Raw genomic sequence first — 17,895 nt, 5'->3', positions numbered from 1 at the left:
CTCCATTCTCACATCACCAACTACCTCTTGGACATCTTGAACTAGATGCCTCCAAAACATCTCAAACTCAACATATCCAACATGGAATTCATTAAAACTCCTCCTAAGCACCACCTGCCCACCTGCCTGCGCCTGCGCCTGCCCCGGCCCTAACACCAAGGGTACCACCATTCTATCAGTTACCCAAACTCACAACTGAGGTATCATTCTCCACTCTCGCACTCACCCCACATATCAAATATGTTGCCAAGTTCTGTTGTTTCTACCTTCACAACAGCTATTGTATGTATGTCCCTTTACGCCACTGACATAATCACCATCCTGGTACAGGCCCTCTTTCCCTCATGCCTGGACTACTACAGTGGCCTTCGGGTTTGTCTCTTTGCTCAAGTTTCTCTCTAGTGCAGTCTATCCTCTACTCAGCTGCCAAAGAGATCTTCCTCAAGTACAGGTATGACAATGTGACACACCCCTTCCAACACTCAACAAACTCCAGCAATCCCTGTTACTTTGAGATTCAAACATAAAATCCTGTTTGGTCTTTGAGCCTTTCAAAAACTGGCCTCTTCCTACCTTACTAGTCTTGTTACACTTTAGTGCACTTTGTATACTCTACAATCTAGAAACACTGGCCTGCTTACTGTTCTTCACACATACCATATCCATCTCCTGTTTTGACCTTAGCACTGGCTCATTCTTGGGCCTGAAATATTCTCCATCGTCATCTTCGACACGTGGCTTCTTTGAAATTTCAATTCTCCAGGAGGCCTTTCCTAGTTGTCTCCTCCTCCTCTGCCACCCCCTCCCAGTGCCTTCCTTCTGAGATTATTTTCTGTTTAGATGATATGTTTATATACATATATGTGTACATGTACATATAAACATGTGTAAACACACATTGTATGGGTATACACTTATCTTGTATATACAGAGTTGTTTCCTGCATTAGAATATGAACTCCTTGAGGGAGGACAAAGACCATGCATCTAGTTCAAAGCCCTAAGGCTTAACTCAGTTCCTGGCACCTAGTATGCACTTACACTGTCCTCACTACCAGGAGAATATTTAAACCACTCACAGGACAAATCTCTTTCGTATAATTGTAAATTTACTTTTAGCCTGGACTTTGCTCACAGCCATCCTTTTAACTTTCAAGTCATTGTTCTCATACCAAAACAGCAGGCTAATTACAAAATGTTTATTTGTCAAAGTAGGTTTCCTACAAACAGCTGATATGAACTTAAGATTTATAAAAGAAAAACTAATGGTGCATAATCATATAGATAATTATTAGCAAGGATGAACTTAAGAAATGCATGGAGGGAAGTTCATCAAAATAAATTTAAGATGATAAATTCCAGTGCCAGCAGTCTACAAACAGGAATTCTTACATTGCTGGTGAAAAGTCTAACAGGACCATTTCTCTTTAATATTCAACAAACTTGCATCAAAGACCTATGATGCACAGATCACTGGAATGTGAAGGGAGCACAGTTCCTGCCTTCATGAAGCACAAAAATTAGTAGAGGAATAGGCCACATATAAAAATCAGAATACAAAAGGATACACAAGAAGCTCACAAGAGATTTCAAAATGACCCTGCAACCTCTAAGAAGTAGAAGGTTGGTCATCACTGCTAGTGGGCAGCAGGAGCTAACACTGAATTGGACTTTAATGTATGGCTATCAAAGAATTATAGGACTTTAAAAAGTTCAAAGGGACCTCAGAGACCATCTAGTCCAACCCATATCGAACAAGAATTCCCTCAACTCTGTTCCCAATGAGCGATAATCGTCATCAGATATGTGCTTGAAGACATTTAGGAAAAGGGAATCTACCAATACTTCCTAATTTTACTTAGGAATAGCAGAAAATTAGGAAGTTTTTCCTCTTACATCAAGCCGAAATCTGCCTCTTTGCAACTGCCATCCCTCACTCTGTGGCCAAGGAAAGTCCAATCCCTCTTCTGTACGGCAGATCTTCAAATATTTAAGGAAAACTATCTTTTTCCCTTCCTTCTCCCCTCTCCCAAACCTCACCCCCACCCCCACCCCCGTCTTCTTCAGGCCAAACACCCCCAGTTCCTTTAAAAGATCTTCATATGACATAAGGTTTTTCACCTTTTCACCCTCTTCATAGTCCTCCCCTGGATGTTTTCCAGCTGTCCTTTCTAAAATGTCTCACCCAGAATTGAACATACTGCCTGATAATAACACATCTAGTAAGTACTGGAACAATCATTTTATTCCTGGATGCTATGCCTGTTTTAATGGACTCTAAGATCCATCAGCCTTCTTGCCTGCCAAGCCATACTGTTTGACTTATATTGAGCTTACAGTTAACTTAAAAAAACAAACACCTGATACTTTTTCAGACTGCTTTCTTGACAAGCTTCTCAGACATCAACAGGGTATATGCATTGCTCTCTGACAGGCTGACAGACAGAAATACACACACTTATACTCAGGGGGGGAGAGTGATTAGGGTTTCAGCCATTGGAAAGAATGTAAATAAAGAAATGGTGCAACAGGTCATACAGTTTAGCTGCACAGCACACATGGAGTATAACTGTAAAAAGGCTAGAAGAAAAGCAGGATCAGAATAAGCCAGGATTTATCAGATTAACAAGTCTGAACTGAATTTTACTTGACATAGGGCCACTGAAGACTTTTGAGCAGAAGTGACAGGGTGAGATCTGTTCACAATAGAGATCATTAAAACAGCAATATCAAAGATGAGTTGGAACAGGTAAGAAAAGAGGCAGGAAGACCATTTAGGTAGTTACTATTACTGCTTAGAGATGCTAACAATAGATGTGTAAATAAACAGAAGATGAAGTCAAGACATGGAGGCAGAATCAACAGATTTTGAAAATGGATTGGATATGAGAGGTGACAGGAAGTCAAATGCCACTGCCAAACAGAAAAGCCAAAAGAGGAGAGCAGTCTTGAGGGACAGATATTGAATTCAGTTTTGGATACATCTAATTTCAAATGTTGGTGGGACATTCAAGAACAGAGGCTTGTTTTGATATGCAGCTCTCAAACTCAGAAGACAAATCAGGTCGAGAGACAAGGAGATGTATATATCCCCTTGTGAGAAGGTAAGCTCCTTAAGGTGACCGTTTCAATTTTTATGTGTATCCTCAGTACTCAGCACACACTTGACCCATAGCAAGTGATTAATAAGTGCATTTTTATTCATTTATTAAGAGATGATTAGTAGTTGAAGCCATGGATACAAATAAGACATTTAAGAGAGAGACCAAACATGGAGAAAGCTAAGGACATAACATTAAGAATTACCAATAAAAGGAAAATAAATCAACAAGGGAAACAGAGAATAGATTACAGGTAGGAACATCAGAAACACGTTCTCAAAAACCAAAAGAATATGTGGCAAGAGCAGTGCTGTGGTCTATGAATAGGGCTTTAGTGCCATTTGTTGAAAGGAGTAGCAACACTGAAGATGAAAACACACCTGCGCTCTTCCTTCCCCTTTCCCTTTTACTCCTGCCCTGCCAACCTCCATTCCCCTTCCAGTAGGCTACATTGTCTGGAGGAAGATCTAACAGCCTGAGTTGGGTTAGTCTTTGGTGGTGAAGAGATAGAGGTCTTTTGGCCTCCTTGTAATCAAAGGCACAGAAATAATCAAGTGGGAAGTGGGGCCAGCGATTATATTTGATTTCCAACTGCCTGAAGGTGCTTCCTGAATCCCTGAGTCAGACTGACTACAATAACTATAGAAGTGAAAGGTGAATGGCATTTTATATTCTTGTAACTTTAGAAGTTGAATTCTTTTAATTTTATTATTAGTAAGGTTATTTTTTATTGCATTTTATAGTCCACAAATGCCTCACTGCATTTTAATCCCTAAAGTTGAATCACTCATGGTCCTAACTTAGGCCTGGCCTACATCAGAGGCAGAGGCAGTCATACAACTGGCAAGATGGTGGAGTAGTGGATTTGTTGTTTTCCAAATAATTCCCCAAGCCCATTTCTTCCTTTTAGGATATATGCATCAAATTCATATTACTAAGAGCTAAATCAAGAAGATAACACAACACAAACACCCCCAGAAGGTAAAAGCCTCTTGGAACAACATCAAAGAACTGAAATAAATGAAGATGCCATTCATTCTTTCCACGCCCAGACCATCCCACAAAAATAATTTCACAGGTTTATATTTCAAGGTATGGTAGAGTGGGATTGGATCCTGCCTGGCCTGCTCATGGCAGTGACTCAGTACACCAGCTCAAGAAGAAAAAAATACTGATTCTCCTAGACACAAAAAAAGAAAAAAACTCCAACTGCGTGATGGGGATAAGGTGAGGTGCAGGGGTGGGTGGAAGACAGATTGTAAAGCCAATCATAGAGGGAGACACTTCAGTGCTCATGGGAAAGAGGAATAGAAATCGGGCTGGAGTTAGTACTCTCCCCGTGGACTTTACTCTAGATAGGAAACTAACTTGGCCCCCACAATCTTTTAAGGAAGCTAAGGATACCCTTTTTCTTCCTTAATACAAACTACTCTCATTTATGCACCTTTTAGTTCAACTGATCCGGTCCACTTGCTATTTCCTAAACCTACCTCACATTATTCCACCTCCATATCACTGTTCCAACTCTTCCCTATGCCTAGAATAGGTCCTTAAATCACCCCTACCCCTTCCCAAATCTCTACTCCTTAAAATCTTATCCACCTTTCAGAACCCCTCTCAAATATCACCTCCATCTACACAGACTAACCAAATCCCTAACCATCCAACCACTCTAAGAACTATTACAATAAGGAGATATTATTTTAGCATTTTGTATTCCTCAATTTTTCACACTACAAGTTTCATGGGATCATATATTTTGAGCCAGAAGGAAAGTCCAAACCCTTCATTTTACAGATGAGGAAAATGAGGTTAAATAAGGTCATGACTCACCCAAGGTCATACATACAGTAGTGTCAGAGCTGGGATTCAAACCCAGGACCTCAAACACCAAATGTAGTGCCCTTCCCACTATATTGCCTCCCCTCTGCCTAACCTATACACACCTTCTAGAGGGCAGGGATTATACCATATGTATCACTGTAACCTCTTTAACATCTAATACAATGAAGTTTTGTACACAGTAGAAACTCAATAAAGGATCACGGAAGTGTATGAACCAATGTGGTTGTCACACGACCCCCTTAAGATTCCACTACCATTGTAGCTTCTGGCTGTGGCACTGGTATACTGGTAGCTTCCGGTTTTGAGTTGGACTAGGATTATTTAGAGTACTGACTACAGTACTCTAATTAATCCTAGTCCAACTCAAAACCGGAAGCTACCAGTTGCAGTTACAAAACTACAACTCATTTGAAAGTGCATTTGAGACTCTAACCATTTTTAACTTACCAAGGATAATCAGCTTCACAAGTCTGGCATGTTTCCGCAACAAATTTAAAACTGATCTGAAGACTGCTATGCAGACTAAGCTTCCTTCATCCACAACAAGAACTTTCACTGAAGAAAACTTCCAAGGAACTTTGTCCTTTGATTTCTGATTTGTTCTCTGCCATGAATAGAAGCTGTACTTTACCTAGAAATAAGGCATACGATGCCAAATTTAACACCAACTTAAAAATCACTTTTAAAATTTCTACATAGCATTTCCATCTCACATGGCCACAAAAATCAGCAGCAAGAGCTGTACCAGATCTTAAATTGTATTATAAAAGCAGCAATCATCAAAACTACTTGGTACTGGCTAAGAAACAGAGTGGTGGATGAGTGGAATAGATTAAGTACACAACACACAGTAGTCAATGTAGTAATTTGTTTGATAAACCAAAAGACTCCAGCTTCTGGGATAAGAACTCACTATTTGACAAAAACGGCTGAGGAAACTGGAAAATAATATGGCAGAAGCTAGGCACAGACCAACATCTTACACCATATACCAAGATAAGATCAAAATGGGTACACAATTTAGACATAAAGGATGACTCTATAAGCAAATTAGCAAAGCAAGGAATAGTTTACTTGTCAGATCGATGAAGAAGGGAAGAATTTGTGACCAAACAAGAGATAGAGAACATCATGAAATGCAAAACAGATAATTTTGATTATATTAAATTAAAAAGGTTTTGCACAAACAAAGCCAATGCAACCAAGATTAGAAGGGGAAGCAGAAAGGTGGAAAACAATTCTTACAGCCAGTGTCTCTGATAAAGGCCTCATTTCTAAAATACATGAAGAATTGAGTCAAATTTATAAGAATACAAGTCATTCCTCAACTGATAAATGGTCAAAGGACATGAACAGGCAGTTTAGGAAAAAAATGCTTAAATCACTATTGATTAGAGAAATCAAATTAAAACAGCTCTGGTACCACATCACACCTAACAGATGGGCTAACATGACAAAACAGGAAAATGATAAATGTTGGAAAAGATGTGGGAAAATCTGAACACTAATGCATTATTGGTGGAGTTGTGAACAGACACAACCATTCTAGAGAGCAACTTGGAACTATGCCCAAAGGACTATAAAACTGTGCATACCCTTTGACCCAGCAACAGCACTTCTAGGGCTGTATCCCAAAGAGATTATAAAAATGGGAAAAGTAACCACAAGTACAAAAATAGTTATAGCAGCTCTTTTTGTGGTGTCAAAGAATTGGAAATTGAGGAGATGCCCATATACCACAAGTTGTGGTATATGAATGTAATGGAATACTATTGTGGTATAAGAAATGATGAGCAGGTAAATTTCAGAAAAACCTGGAAAGACTTACACAAACTGATGCTGAGTGAGCAGAACCAGGAGCACACGGTATACACAGTAAAAGCAACATAGTGAGATGACCAACTTTGATAGACTTAGCTCTTCTCAGCAATGTAATGATCTAAATTCCAAAAGACCCATGATGGAAAATGCTATCCACATCCAGAGAAGAACTATGGAATCTGAATGCAGATTGAAGCATACTATTTTTTTTCTTGTGGTTTTTTTCCTTTTGTTCTAATCATTCTTTCATAACATGACTAATGTGGAAATATGTTTAATGATTGTATATGTATAGCCTATATCAGATTATATATGCCATCTTGGGGAAGGGGAAAAACTTAGAACTCAAAATCTTATAAAGGTGAATGTTGAAAACGAAAAATAAATAAAAATAAGCAGCAAGAAGAGAAGGGAAGAGAATACAGAGATTCACAGCAACATTCATAAATCTGACATTTCTGACACAGATGGGACATCAGATAAAAAAATTTCTCTCCAAGGAAGATGAACTGAATATGCTAAAAAATATCTCCAGGTCATTAAGTATTTAGTAGCTAAAGTCACACTGCGGGGTTCATCATCCTATGTCACTGGCTCCACAAGAATCAAATGATCTCAGCGCTGGAAATCTCATCTACATTATACCTGACAAATGATCATCCAGAAGCCACCAGTGAAGATAAAGAACCAAGTAATAACCTCCCAAGAAAGCCCATTCCACTTTGTCAAGCAAGTTTTTCCTAACATCAAGCTTCTTTGAAATGCTCCTAGTTTTACCCTTTGGGGACAAGCCAAATAAATCTAATCTCTCTCCAACATGGGCCCAGCAAGGGCCCTTTAAATATCAAAAGACACCCCACTTCCCTCCCCCTTCTCCAGTCTCTTGTCTCGGTTTCTTTAACTGATCTTCATATGACATAAACACAAGGCCCCTCACCATTCTCTGGACACTGTCTAGCTTATCTATAACATCCTTCCTACAATGTGGCACCCAGAACAAAATACAATTAAGTCAGATGTGGTCTTCCTTTTTATCACCCTCTATCAACAGTTATTAGGTGCCAATGTACTAGCATTGTGCTTAGGCCAATACACAGCTTACTCATGCTATTTTCTCACCCAAATTATAAAATATCAGTTAAAGGGGACCTCAGGTCATCTAATCCAACCAGTATCTTAACAGGAAATGTCCATATCACCTTGCTATGTGAAGACTTCTGATGGAGAACTCATTACCTATCTAGGAAATCACACCACTTCACACTTGGATACCCTCATTAGGAATTTTTTCTCCACATCAAACTGATATCTGCCTCTCTACAACTTCTGGCCATTGCTACTAGTGCTGTCCTGCTGGTGTTAAGCTGAGCAAGCAGGTATTTTGTGATGATTCCAGCAACATAAATGCGGTCCCCCTAAAGTCTTCTCTAAATTTAATATCCCTGTTCTTTCACCTGCTAACCCTCATATAACTTGGTTCCCACTTCTCTCCCTTTCCTGATACCCTTCATCTGAACGAAGCTAGGCAATGTCCTTCCTAAAATGTGCCTCCCAAAGCTGAATACAAACTGCCAGGGGTAATCTAATCAAATTAAAGTATATGAATGACCAACATTCAGGACACTATGCCCTATGAAGGCACCTAAAGATGATATTGAGGAGGTTTTGGCATTCATATCATGCCATTGATTCACAATGAATTTGCAATCTACTCAAAAAAAAACACTCAGGCCCTTTTCACAACAATAATTGTCTACGTATGACTCCACCACCCTGTGGAGCTGATTTTTTTTTTAATCCAAGTGCAAAAATGGACATTGGTCCATTATAATTTATCTTATTAGTTTTAACCCACAATTCTAGCCTGTTAAGATCATTTTAGGCTTTGACTCTATCAAGACACATGTTAGATATAGTTTTCTATCAGCTTTAAGTGTTCAGCCAAGAATGCCACCATGCACATTACTGATACAAAAAGTTTTAAGACCAGCAGGACCACAGACAGATCCTTGAAGCCGCCACTACATATTTCTCTCAGGCTGACCTGAAATACTCTCTCCTCCTACAACTACCTAAATCCTACACTCTTTGTTATCTTACTTCTTCCCTAAATACTCAACTTTCCCATTCTATAGATCATTTAGTCCACCCTTCTCAGTTTAATCTCTCTTCCAAATTTAAATCTCTGATTCTAATTCTAGATCACACTCAAATCTATTACCAAAAAAACCCATTTCATCAACAATTGGAATAATTGCTCAGTGTTATTAGTGGAGTACCCCCAAAGTTCTTACAAAGTCCATGGTTTAAACTCCTATCTCCTTCAGTCTCACACATTACTGAACAAACAGCCCCTCACTAAATACTAGTTGGCTAATTACAACTAAGAAGAGCTATTTATTTTAAATTCATTTTGCTTCACCTAATGAGGCTATTTTTATATCGCTATAGAAAAGAAGTTTTCACCTGATGTAATGTATAAGCAGCAAGGCGAGTCTTCTCTTTCAATAAGCTAGCGGCTTTACCAGTAGGTGCTGTGAGTAATACTTCTATACGTTTATTATTATTCCATTCACTTTGATGAACAAAAGTGTTCCATTCTTCTGGGGCATCTAGGTCTTGCTCAAAGTCTTCACAAGCTTTCCACACTTCTGTCTCTTCCATTTGCTCCACATACTTAAAGAGATGGCTAACAATTGTGGTCTTTCCACAGCCACCTTTCCCACTGACAACTGTCACCGCATTAGAACAAACCATTTCCAGGGCAGCCACCTGATCCTGGTCCAGCTGTACTTGGCTTGGCATTTCAAAATCAATTTCATTTTCATCAGAATGAAAAATTTGTTTATCATGGCTCTGCATGTGCAAAGTATGACCATCATTTTCTAATTTTTCTTCCTGAGGTTTACTGGTATTCACTGCATCATCTCCTTCTGCATGCTTAGATTTCCTGGTCTCCATAGATGCAAGAACTTCTTTTACATCTACTTTTAAATTCCATGATGGTGATGTCATAAGGTCATGTACCAAAGAAGCGACATGTCTTTCAGCTTCATAAAGATCACTGAGAAATATACGTTCTTTCTCATTTGTCACTATTCCAATATCTTTCAAAAACTTCAGAGAAGACCAAACATCTTGAAATGATACCTTTCCAGACAACTCAGAAGTTAATTCAACTTCTTCAACATAAGTGTGTCCATATTCTCTACATATCTGTTTCAGTTTATTGTATGTTATTAATGCATTCTTTTCCAAGTCACTCATTTTTTGGAAAAGAAATTCACACTGACAAAACGCCAGCCAAGTTGCTTCACACCCAATAAGCTTCAATTCTCTGTAGAGTATCTTTAAGGAAAAAATACAAGCAAAATAAAAATTTAAGTTCTTTCATAAAACATAGTATAATAAAACTCATTTCATTCTAGATAGATATCTATAAGCCATATCAAGGCACATCTTACACATCCCTCCTCCACGTAAAATGCAATCTCCTCTTTTTTGTTCCTCACACAAGACATTCCCTCTCCCAACTCTCCATTTTCACTAGCTGTTCCCTATGCTTGGAACCCTCTCTTTTGTCATTTTCACCTCCTGGCTTCCCTGGCTCTACTAAGATCACTTCTTGCAAGAAGTCTTTCCAAGTCCCCCTCAATACTAGTGTGTTCCTCTGAAATCACCCCAATTTACACTGTATATATCTGGTTTGTACATAGGGGTCTGCATGTTGCCTCCCCTGTTAGATTGTGACCTTCTTAAGAGCAGGAACAGACAGTCTTTTGCCTTTTTTTGTACCTATAGCTTAGGACAGTGCCTGGCATGTAGTAGGTTCTTAATAAATGCTTGTTGACACAGTAGGGTTCCATTAGGCTTCACTACAGTGCCAAGGGGTCCATGGTCATACAAAAATTAAGGATCCCTGCACTACTGGGTTTTATGCTAGGGAAAGATGCAATCAGCCCAGTAAATTAGAGTTTATTTTTGCAACAACATAAAGAGAAAGGCAACAAATAAGTTCAGTTAATCCCTTCTCACTCTCCTTGGCTGGTTCTTTAATCCACATTGTGCTCACTCACTGAGTGTCCCCTAAGGCTCTGTCCTGGACTCCCTTCACTTTTCTCTCTATAGTCTCTCTCTCACTTTGGTAATAATCCTCCCAGGCACTCAGGTCTATAACCTCCTTATCATCCTCAACTCCTTTCTCCCTCACCTTTCATATCCACCCTACCATCAAACCTTGTTGTTTCTACCTTCACAGCATTTCTCCTAAACATTTCCTTGTCTCTATTCATGTAGCTGCCCCACTACTTCAAGTCCTCATCACCTCTCACCCTCATTACTGCCTTTTGATTGGTCTCCCTGCCTCAAGTGTCCCCCTACTCCAGTCTTCACTCTACTCAGTTGTCAAATTAATCTTCCTAAAGCTCAGGACTGATCATGTCACTCCCCTACTCAATAAGCTCCACTGGCTTTTACAACCAAATCAAACATAAACTCCTTTGTCATTCAAAGCTCTTCATGACAAGGCTCTTTCCTAGGCTCCCAGTTTTTATTACCCTTTATTCCCCTCTAAAATCTCTATGATTCAGCTACAACAATAGGCGACAATTATATACCAATTTAAGATTTGCAAAGTCCTATAAGACCTTATTTGATCTTTATAAGAATTTGCACGGGTTATTATCCTTAGTCAACAAATTGAACAGCTACTAGAAGCCAGGCAGTGCTGAGCACTGGGAAAATATATATAAAGAATACAAGGGTTGTTTCTCAAAAAGAAGTTTAGTTATGAAGGGGGAAGACAAGGACATACATATGTATTTTTTATATATACATACACACATGCACATATATAACACGTAAAATATAGAACAAATACAAGTAAGTTTAAAGTAGTTTTCTTCAAAAGAATTTGGGAAAGAGAACACTGGCTGGGGGGAGGGTGGGGTAGAGGGTTGTGGGAAGGAATGGGACATGGAATTCAGGAAAGTTATCATGTTGCTCAGAGGCCTCCTGAAAGAAAACAGGACTCCTATAAGTTAAAGAAGTACCTTCTAAGCATGGAGAGGTAAATGATTTGTCTAGGTTCTCTAGGTCTTTATGGCTGAAGGCCCAGTGCTCTTTTCATCATACCATACTGCCTCGATCTCATCAAAACAGAGAATGTTAATTCCTAGAATTATGGCCTACAATCCCAATCACCCCTTAGTAAACCTCTCTGCTCTCTCACCCTCTAGATTTGCCCATCTTGTTCTCCCTTGTTCCTAGTTATTCTTCTTTCCTTTCTCTATAGTCTTCTCCCCAAATCGCATTTGCTCTCCCTTTTTCTTCATTTACATAACTACCCTGGCTATTTTAGCTTACCTTAAAAAAATACAACAACAAAATATTGTTGGGACTAGTCAAACAGGACGATTGCAGAATGTATCATTCTACTACCAGTATGCTACCAGTGTATGGACGTGGAATGTTAGTCTCCAGAGAATTTTAAATGGGTATCACAAGGGTAATGGAAAAATGCATAGTGGTTGTGAAGAGACTGCAACACTTAAAACAGTGAGCAACTTTAAAGGAGAAAATCACGGAAATTTGTGATAGGAAAAGATGAGCTGATCCTGAGGCAAAGGGCAAGAAATGAGATGTGACCTCATGGGTCAGAACCTACAATGGGCAGAATACTGGACTTGGAGACAGGAGAACTTGAATAAATTCAAATCCTAACTGAGACATTTATTCCCTATATAACGTTACCCTAGCCAAGTCCAACACATGACTCAGTGCTATGGCACATGGTAGGCACTTAATAAATGCTTTTCAACTAAATGCACATCACAGAATTGTAACAGGATCAAATAAGAATACAATTAAAGTATGTTACAAACTCTAAGTTACTATATAAACACTATCATTATTATGCACAAAAATTATGTCATGGGTTCCATAGTAGGAGGTTATACCTTGTTGGAAAGGTTTTGAATATAGTCCAAGTGACCGACGAGGTGTGCTATCTGAGGAACAACCTGGTAAAACACAGGGAGGCTAGAAGACTGGCTATTAAGAGATAAACCCATTTTGGCCATATCAACTCCATGAAACAAAGGAAAAATGTTCACGGCCCTTTACACAACACTGACAAATCTTGGCCCAGTTTTGACAAGTATAGAGATTATCACAGAAATCAGCACAATCACTCAAGGGTTTGTATCCTACTTACTCTACTAAAGCCAAGTTTCCAAGGACAGTTATTTAGGATCTCTTCCAAGTCTCTGAACAAGCTCTCAGGATGCTCTGAGTTCAGAAGATTGTGAAAATGCCGAGGCAGAAGGATTGGAATGAATTCCATTATTCTTGGAAACTTCAAAGCTGTCATTACGGTTTTTAAAGCAGCTGGAGGAGACCAAAAGAAGTCAGTTAAAGTAACATATAAAATAAGGATTTTACAGACAATTTTCTACAACGGACATCATTTGTACAAAAAGCAGTAATATAAAGGATTATTTTACACAGCTGGATGAAGTAATCAAAACTAAAGAAAAGATTGCTAAAGATAACAGTGGACTTGCTCTAGTCAATGAGAAGTAATATTGTTCACGTTTTGGTCACCTGAAAATTCTAAGCTTTCATTCTGTACATAAACCAGATTGCATTTTTTTTTAAAACAGAAATTTATTTTTCAGAGTTTTTTTTCCTTTCTGCTTTCTTCTCAACAAATGACTGGGATCCAAATGCAACTCAAAAGATTCTAACATAATTTTTATCAGATTTGGGCATTTAACTTCACAAAGATAAAAAACTTTCATCTAAAAATTAATTTAAATCTACATATGACCTTTTATCATCTACTTGGGCTGCTGAAGAGTCTTTTTTTGCTTATTTCCTGGTCCAATATAGTTTATGTTGCTAACTAAATGGTTTTTGGTTATGAAGTTTTACTGTAATGAGGTCATACTTTATTACATTTAACTACATCCATTTTCCTTTGAAATTTACTTTCCATTTTCACATAACTGAACTCTTTTCCAACTAGATCATGTCCCATTCCAGGGAGACTCCCCACCCCCACCACCAAAAGGAAAGCCACACTAATTTATACGTGTCGTCTTTCCAAAAAGAAAGCTGTATTTTAGATTATGCTAATAAAAGCTGAAACATTCTAGTCCTCAGTTGCTGAAATGGCCTGAATTGAATGTGATGTCAAATTTCCACTTACTTGGATTTTTATTCGATAAACTTTGATTTTTTTTCTCCTGTGAAGAATTTCCATCTCTTCCCCCTGACGACTCTTTTTGCCATTCTTCTTCAAAATCTTTCAGTGCTTCTTGAAGATTTGCAAAGCTCAAGTTGCAGTAACTTGATCTTTCATATACCCACTTTAAAAAGTCCAATCTAAAATCATCTGGAAATTCACAGGCCTTAAGAAAGAGTGCACAAATATCTCTATGATTGGACAATACGTCTGTCTGTAAAAAGTAAGAGGGCAATCCATGGGCAAGATACCGGGATCCCACAAGTTTTACTTTTACTTTAACTTTCCACCAAGGACCAACCAATGGAAACCGTCCAAACACTGGAAACTTTTCTGTGGTGTTTTCATCTTCAATTACAACTTTTAAAATAACAAAAACATAAGTAGGATTTGTTATCAGTTAATTTAAGACATATAACTAAACTTTCCTCAAATGTTAATGTTTTTAAATTGACTTTATAAATTCCAATGTGATGAACATTAAGGTTCAGGGAATTATATGCAGCAAAAGAAAAGCATACAAAATTAGTTATTGTATTTTTTTTATCAGATACTGTATTCAGCTTTTCCAATTAGTAAAACAATCTTGAAAAAACAGCTTTTCATAGGAAAATGAGAACACACACACACACACACACACACACACACAGGGAAGTGAGAATATAAAATGCTGTTTATAGGATCAGTTTTAGAGTTGGAAAGAACCTTAAAGGTCTCATCCAATCTTCTCATTTTACAGATGAGGAAATGGACTCAGAGAGATTTAATTAACTTGGCCCCTGCCCAAGGACATTCAGATAGGTAGAGATATGATTCAAATCCAAATCCTTTAACTCTTTTCATCTCTCACTACTCTATCGAACCATAAAAGCGATATTCTCTCTAGCTCCAAATCCACGCTGTTTAACTAGAATCCATTAGAGGAAACTAAGGATCAGTCAGATTAATCAACTGTTCCCAAACCCACTCTTCTCCCTAACTTTGCTGTTTCTTCTCTGGGAACCCAGTCCCCAAAATAGGAGACATTCTTGGCTCTCCACTCTCACACACCTACATATAACCCGTTAAATCTGGTGGCTAAAACTTCAACAACGCTCCTAGCTATTCTCTTTTTTCTGTTCTCATCGAAACCACTGAAGGCCTCATCATATGGATGATGTTAACAGCCTCCTCACTAGTTCCCTCCTTCTATATCAGTTTTTTTCCACTCTCCAGTCCATCTTTCCAATAGCTGCTGAAATGATCATCTAAAAGAATCATGTCTAACCATGTCACTCTTTTGCTCAAGAAACTTGAGTAGCTATCTACCAACTATCTACGTTAGTAGAAAATAGGAACTCGGGTTCAATTTGCACATACTTATTTCTATGGATTTCTTTCAAAGTCATTTTTCAGTCATGTCTGACTTTTCGTAACCCCATTTGGAGTTTTCTTGGCAAAAATACTGGAGTAGCTTACCATTGCCTTCTCCAGCTTATTTTATAGACTGAGGAACTGAGGCAAACAGGGTTAAATGACTTATCCAGGGTCACACAGCTAGTAGGTGTCTGAGGCTGGATTTGAACTCGGTTCTTCCTGACTCCAGGCCCAGCATTTCATCCACTGGCTGAGTAGCTGCCCACTTCTAAGGGTACTCATTGTTTTCTGCCACAGAATCTAAACTTGAGGGCAGAAACCACTTCCTTTTATCTTTCTATCCTCAGGGCCTAGAACAGCAGCTGGCACACACAAGTGCTTGAATAAATGTCTGTGGACTGACTGATGCTTGCTTTGCTTAAAGCCAGAGCCAAAATAACTGGGGTTCAAACCTATGCCCTCATCTCCCACTACACCAAACTGATTCAAATGTCTTTGGGTAAGAGCCAAATTACTTATATCTCTCAGGGTCCACTTCCTCATTTGTAAATGAGGGGGTTGGATGAGATCTTTAAGGTTCTTTCCAACTCCACAGGGATTCACCCAGAGACACCAATAACATTGTTTAATTCGAATTCCTTTATAATCTAATCAGGGAGGCAGATAAACCTAAGAATGAACGGATAGATGGCTAAGTGAATGAAAAGCCATTGTCAAATGCTTAAAATTAAGTGCCAGGAACCTTGCTTATTATACACCAGGGAGAGAAAAAAAGAGACATTCCCTGCCCTCAAGGAGTTTACATTCTAATGGAAACAACACATATAGACAGTCTCAAAACTGCTCTAAGACTTTGGGACACCCAGTCTATGGGAAAAGTGGCCTGGGAAATGAGAGTTTTCAGGACCACCAGAAGTAAAATCTACAGGGCAGACAACTGACAAGTCCTTTCTAAGAGTACTTCTGGCTATCTCCTCACCAAGTTATCTACTCTCCGGCAGTCATCCTCATTCCCATATCCCCCAACCTAGACTTGATCCTTGGCTCTCCAGGTCCTGGTAGGTGAAGTTTCTCTTTATCTTTGCCCAACACCAGGCCTCTAACTTTGCCCAGCCTTCCAGTTCTTTCACCAAGTGCTGTCTTCACCTACTTCACTGTCCTCCTTGCTTGCATTTATTAATGCTCTCAAGAAGCTTATGCTTCAATAAGCAACAGAAAAGGTAAAAACCGCAGGAAGATTTTTGGGATGCCCTTTCAATGCAAAAGATGGGCAAGGAAGGGAGTGCCCCTGACATTATCCTGAGTCAATCCATCAGGCAGCCAACGACCACGTCCTTTCTATGGGCACTTCCTGTCCATCTCCTCACCAGGCAGCCTCATCTCCCACCACCATCTTCAATCCCCTGCTCCGTTTACTTGGTCCCTGGAGTTTTCTCCTTCCTTGTCCACTTTGGTGCTTCTGAGCATCCTCCCCCAAACCTCCTTTTCCAGCTTTTTGTGTTCTTTGTTTGCCTTTATAGTTTATTCATTAAGTGCATACAGTAAAGGCATAATAAATGCTTCATCTTTCAATGATAACGTTTATACGTATTTCACAAAAAACGAGGGACTCCCTAGCAGCGGGGGTAAGATTCTTGGCTGGATGGGGTTTTATCTAGCCATTTCGGATGGGAAAAATGAGATTCGAAGATTTACTTCTCAGGGGCATAGCTGCGGGGTTGGAAGAGACCTTAGAGGTCAACGATTCCAGACTCCCTTGTTTTACAGATGAGGAAACTGAGCCCCAAATGGTTAAGGGTCAGGGTCATTCAGGGGCACAGACCACAGCTTAAGTGTCAGAATTTGAACTCGGGAGTTCCTGACTCGGAGCCCCCCGCCCCGCCCCCCTCTCGCCTTTCAAGGCCAGGTCCTCCGGTCTTTCCTGTCAGCTTTACCCCGGCAGCGCGAGGGGAGGCTGCCCGACCTCAACCCCTCACTACACAGCTCCTCGGCGTCCACGAAGAGCGGCTCGTCCTCCTCTTCCTCCTCCACGACCCCGTCCTCGTCTTCGTCCTCCCTCCGGCGGACTTTTGTCCGGCAGCAAAGGCCCCCGTAACACCAGCCGGTGCCCCATCGTCGGGGTAGCGAAGTCGAGGCGAACGAGCCACCCCCAGCCCGCGGCGCCCGAACCAAAACAGCTGCGAAGCGCGCCAAGACGCCGAGACGGCCAACCAATCAGCGATGGCGCCGAGGCGCCCAGCCAATCAGAGAGCGCTTCCTGGCCTCGGAGAGTAAGCAATCCCACCGCCGGCTCTGTGAGAGACTCGTGACTCTAGGATCACGTGGTCCGTGCTTTCCGTCACTCAGAAGCGCCCTCCCGCTGTGATCCCTCTACCTTCAAACGCGGGGCATCACCGGGAGAGAGGGAAGGGAGAGGGCGGGTCTAGGCCAGAGGCCCCGCCCCAACCATGGAGCAGTGGGCGGGGCAACCCTTGGGTACTCTGATCTGGAGATAAAATGAAACAATCCCTACCCGCAAGTAGCTAAG

The 17,895-nt window shown here is 40.0% G+C and overlaps 1 protein-coding gene across 1 annotated transcript in view; it reads right to left on the bottom strand.

Annotated features, from left to right (window-relative positions):
• The window catches only part of HELB (DNA helicase B), a 50,143-nt gene extending 32,480 nt beyond the window's left edge, over window positions 1-17,663 (bottom strand). The window contains 6 exon segments of the mRNA XM_078146170.1: window positions 5,393-5,576; window positions 9,233-10,114; window positions 12,981-13,153; window positions 13,977-14,372; window positions 17,303-17,435; window positions 17,437-17,663. Of these exon segments, the coding sequence (XP_078002296.1) occupies window positions 5,393-5,576; window positions 9,233-10,114; window positions 12,981-13,153; window positions 13,977-14,372; window positions 17,303-17,435; window positions 17,437-17,481 (1,813 nt within the window). The 5' untranslated portion in view covers window positions 17,482-17,663.
• Window positions 17,664-17,895: the final 232 nt, after the last annotated feature.

The sequence above is a fragment of the Phascolarctos cinereus genome, unplaced genomic scaffold (assembly GCF_003287225.1).
Source record: "Phascolarctos cinereus isolate Bilbo 61053 unplaced genomic scaffold, phaCin_HiC Scaffold_1;HRSCAF=81, whole genome shotgun sequence".
NCBI lineage: Eukaryota > Metazoa > Chordata > Mammalia > Diprotodontia > Phascolarctidae > Phascolarctos > Phascolarctos cinereus.
The sequence above is the reverse complement of the archived record's forward strand: the minus strand, read 5'-3'. Positions and strand labels throughout refer to the sequence as shown.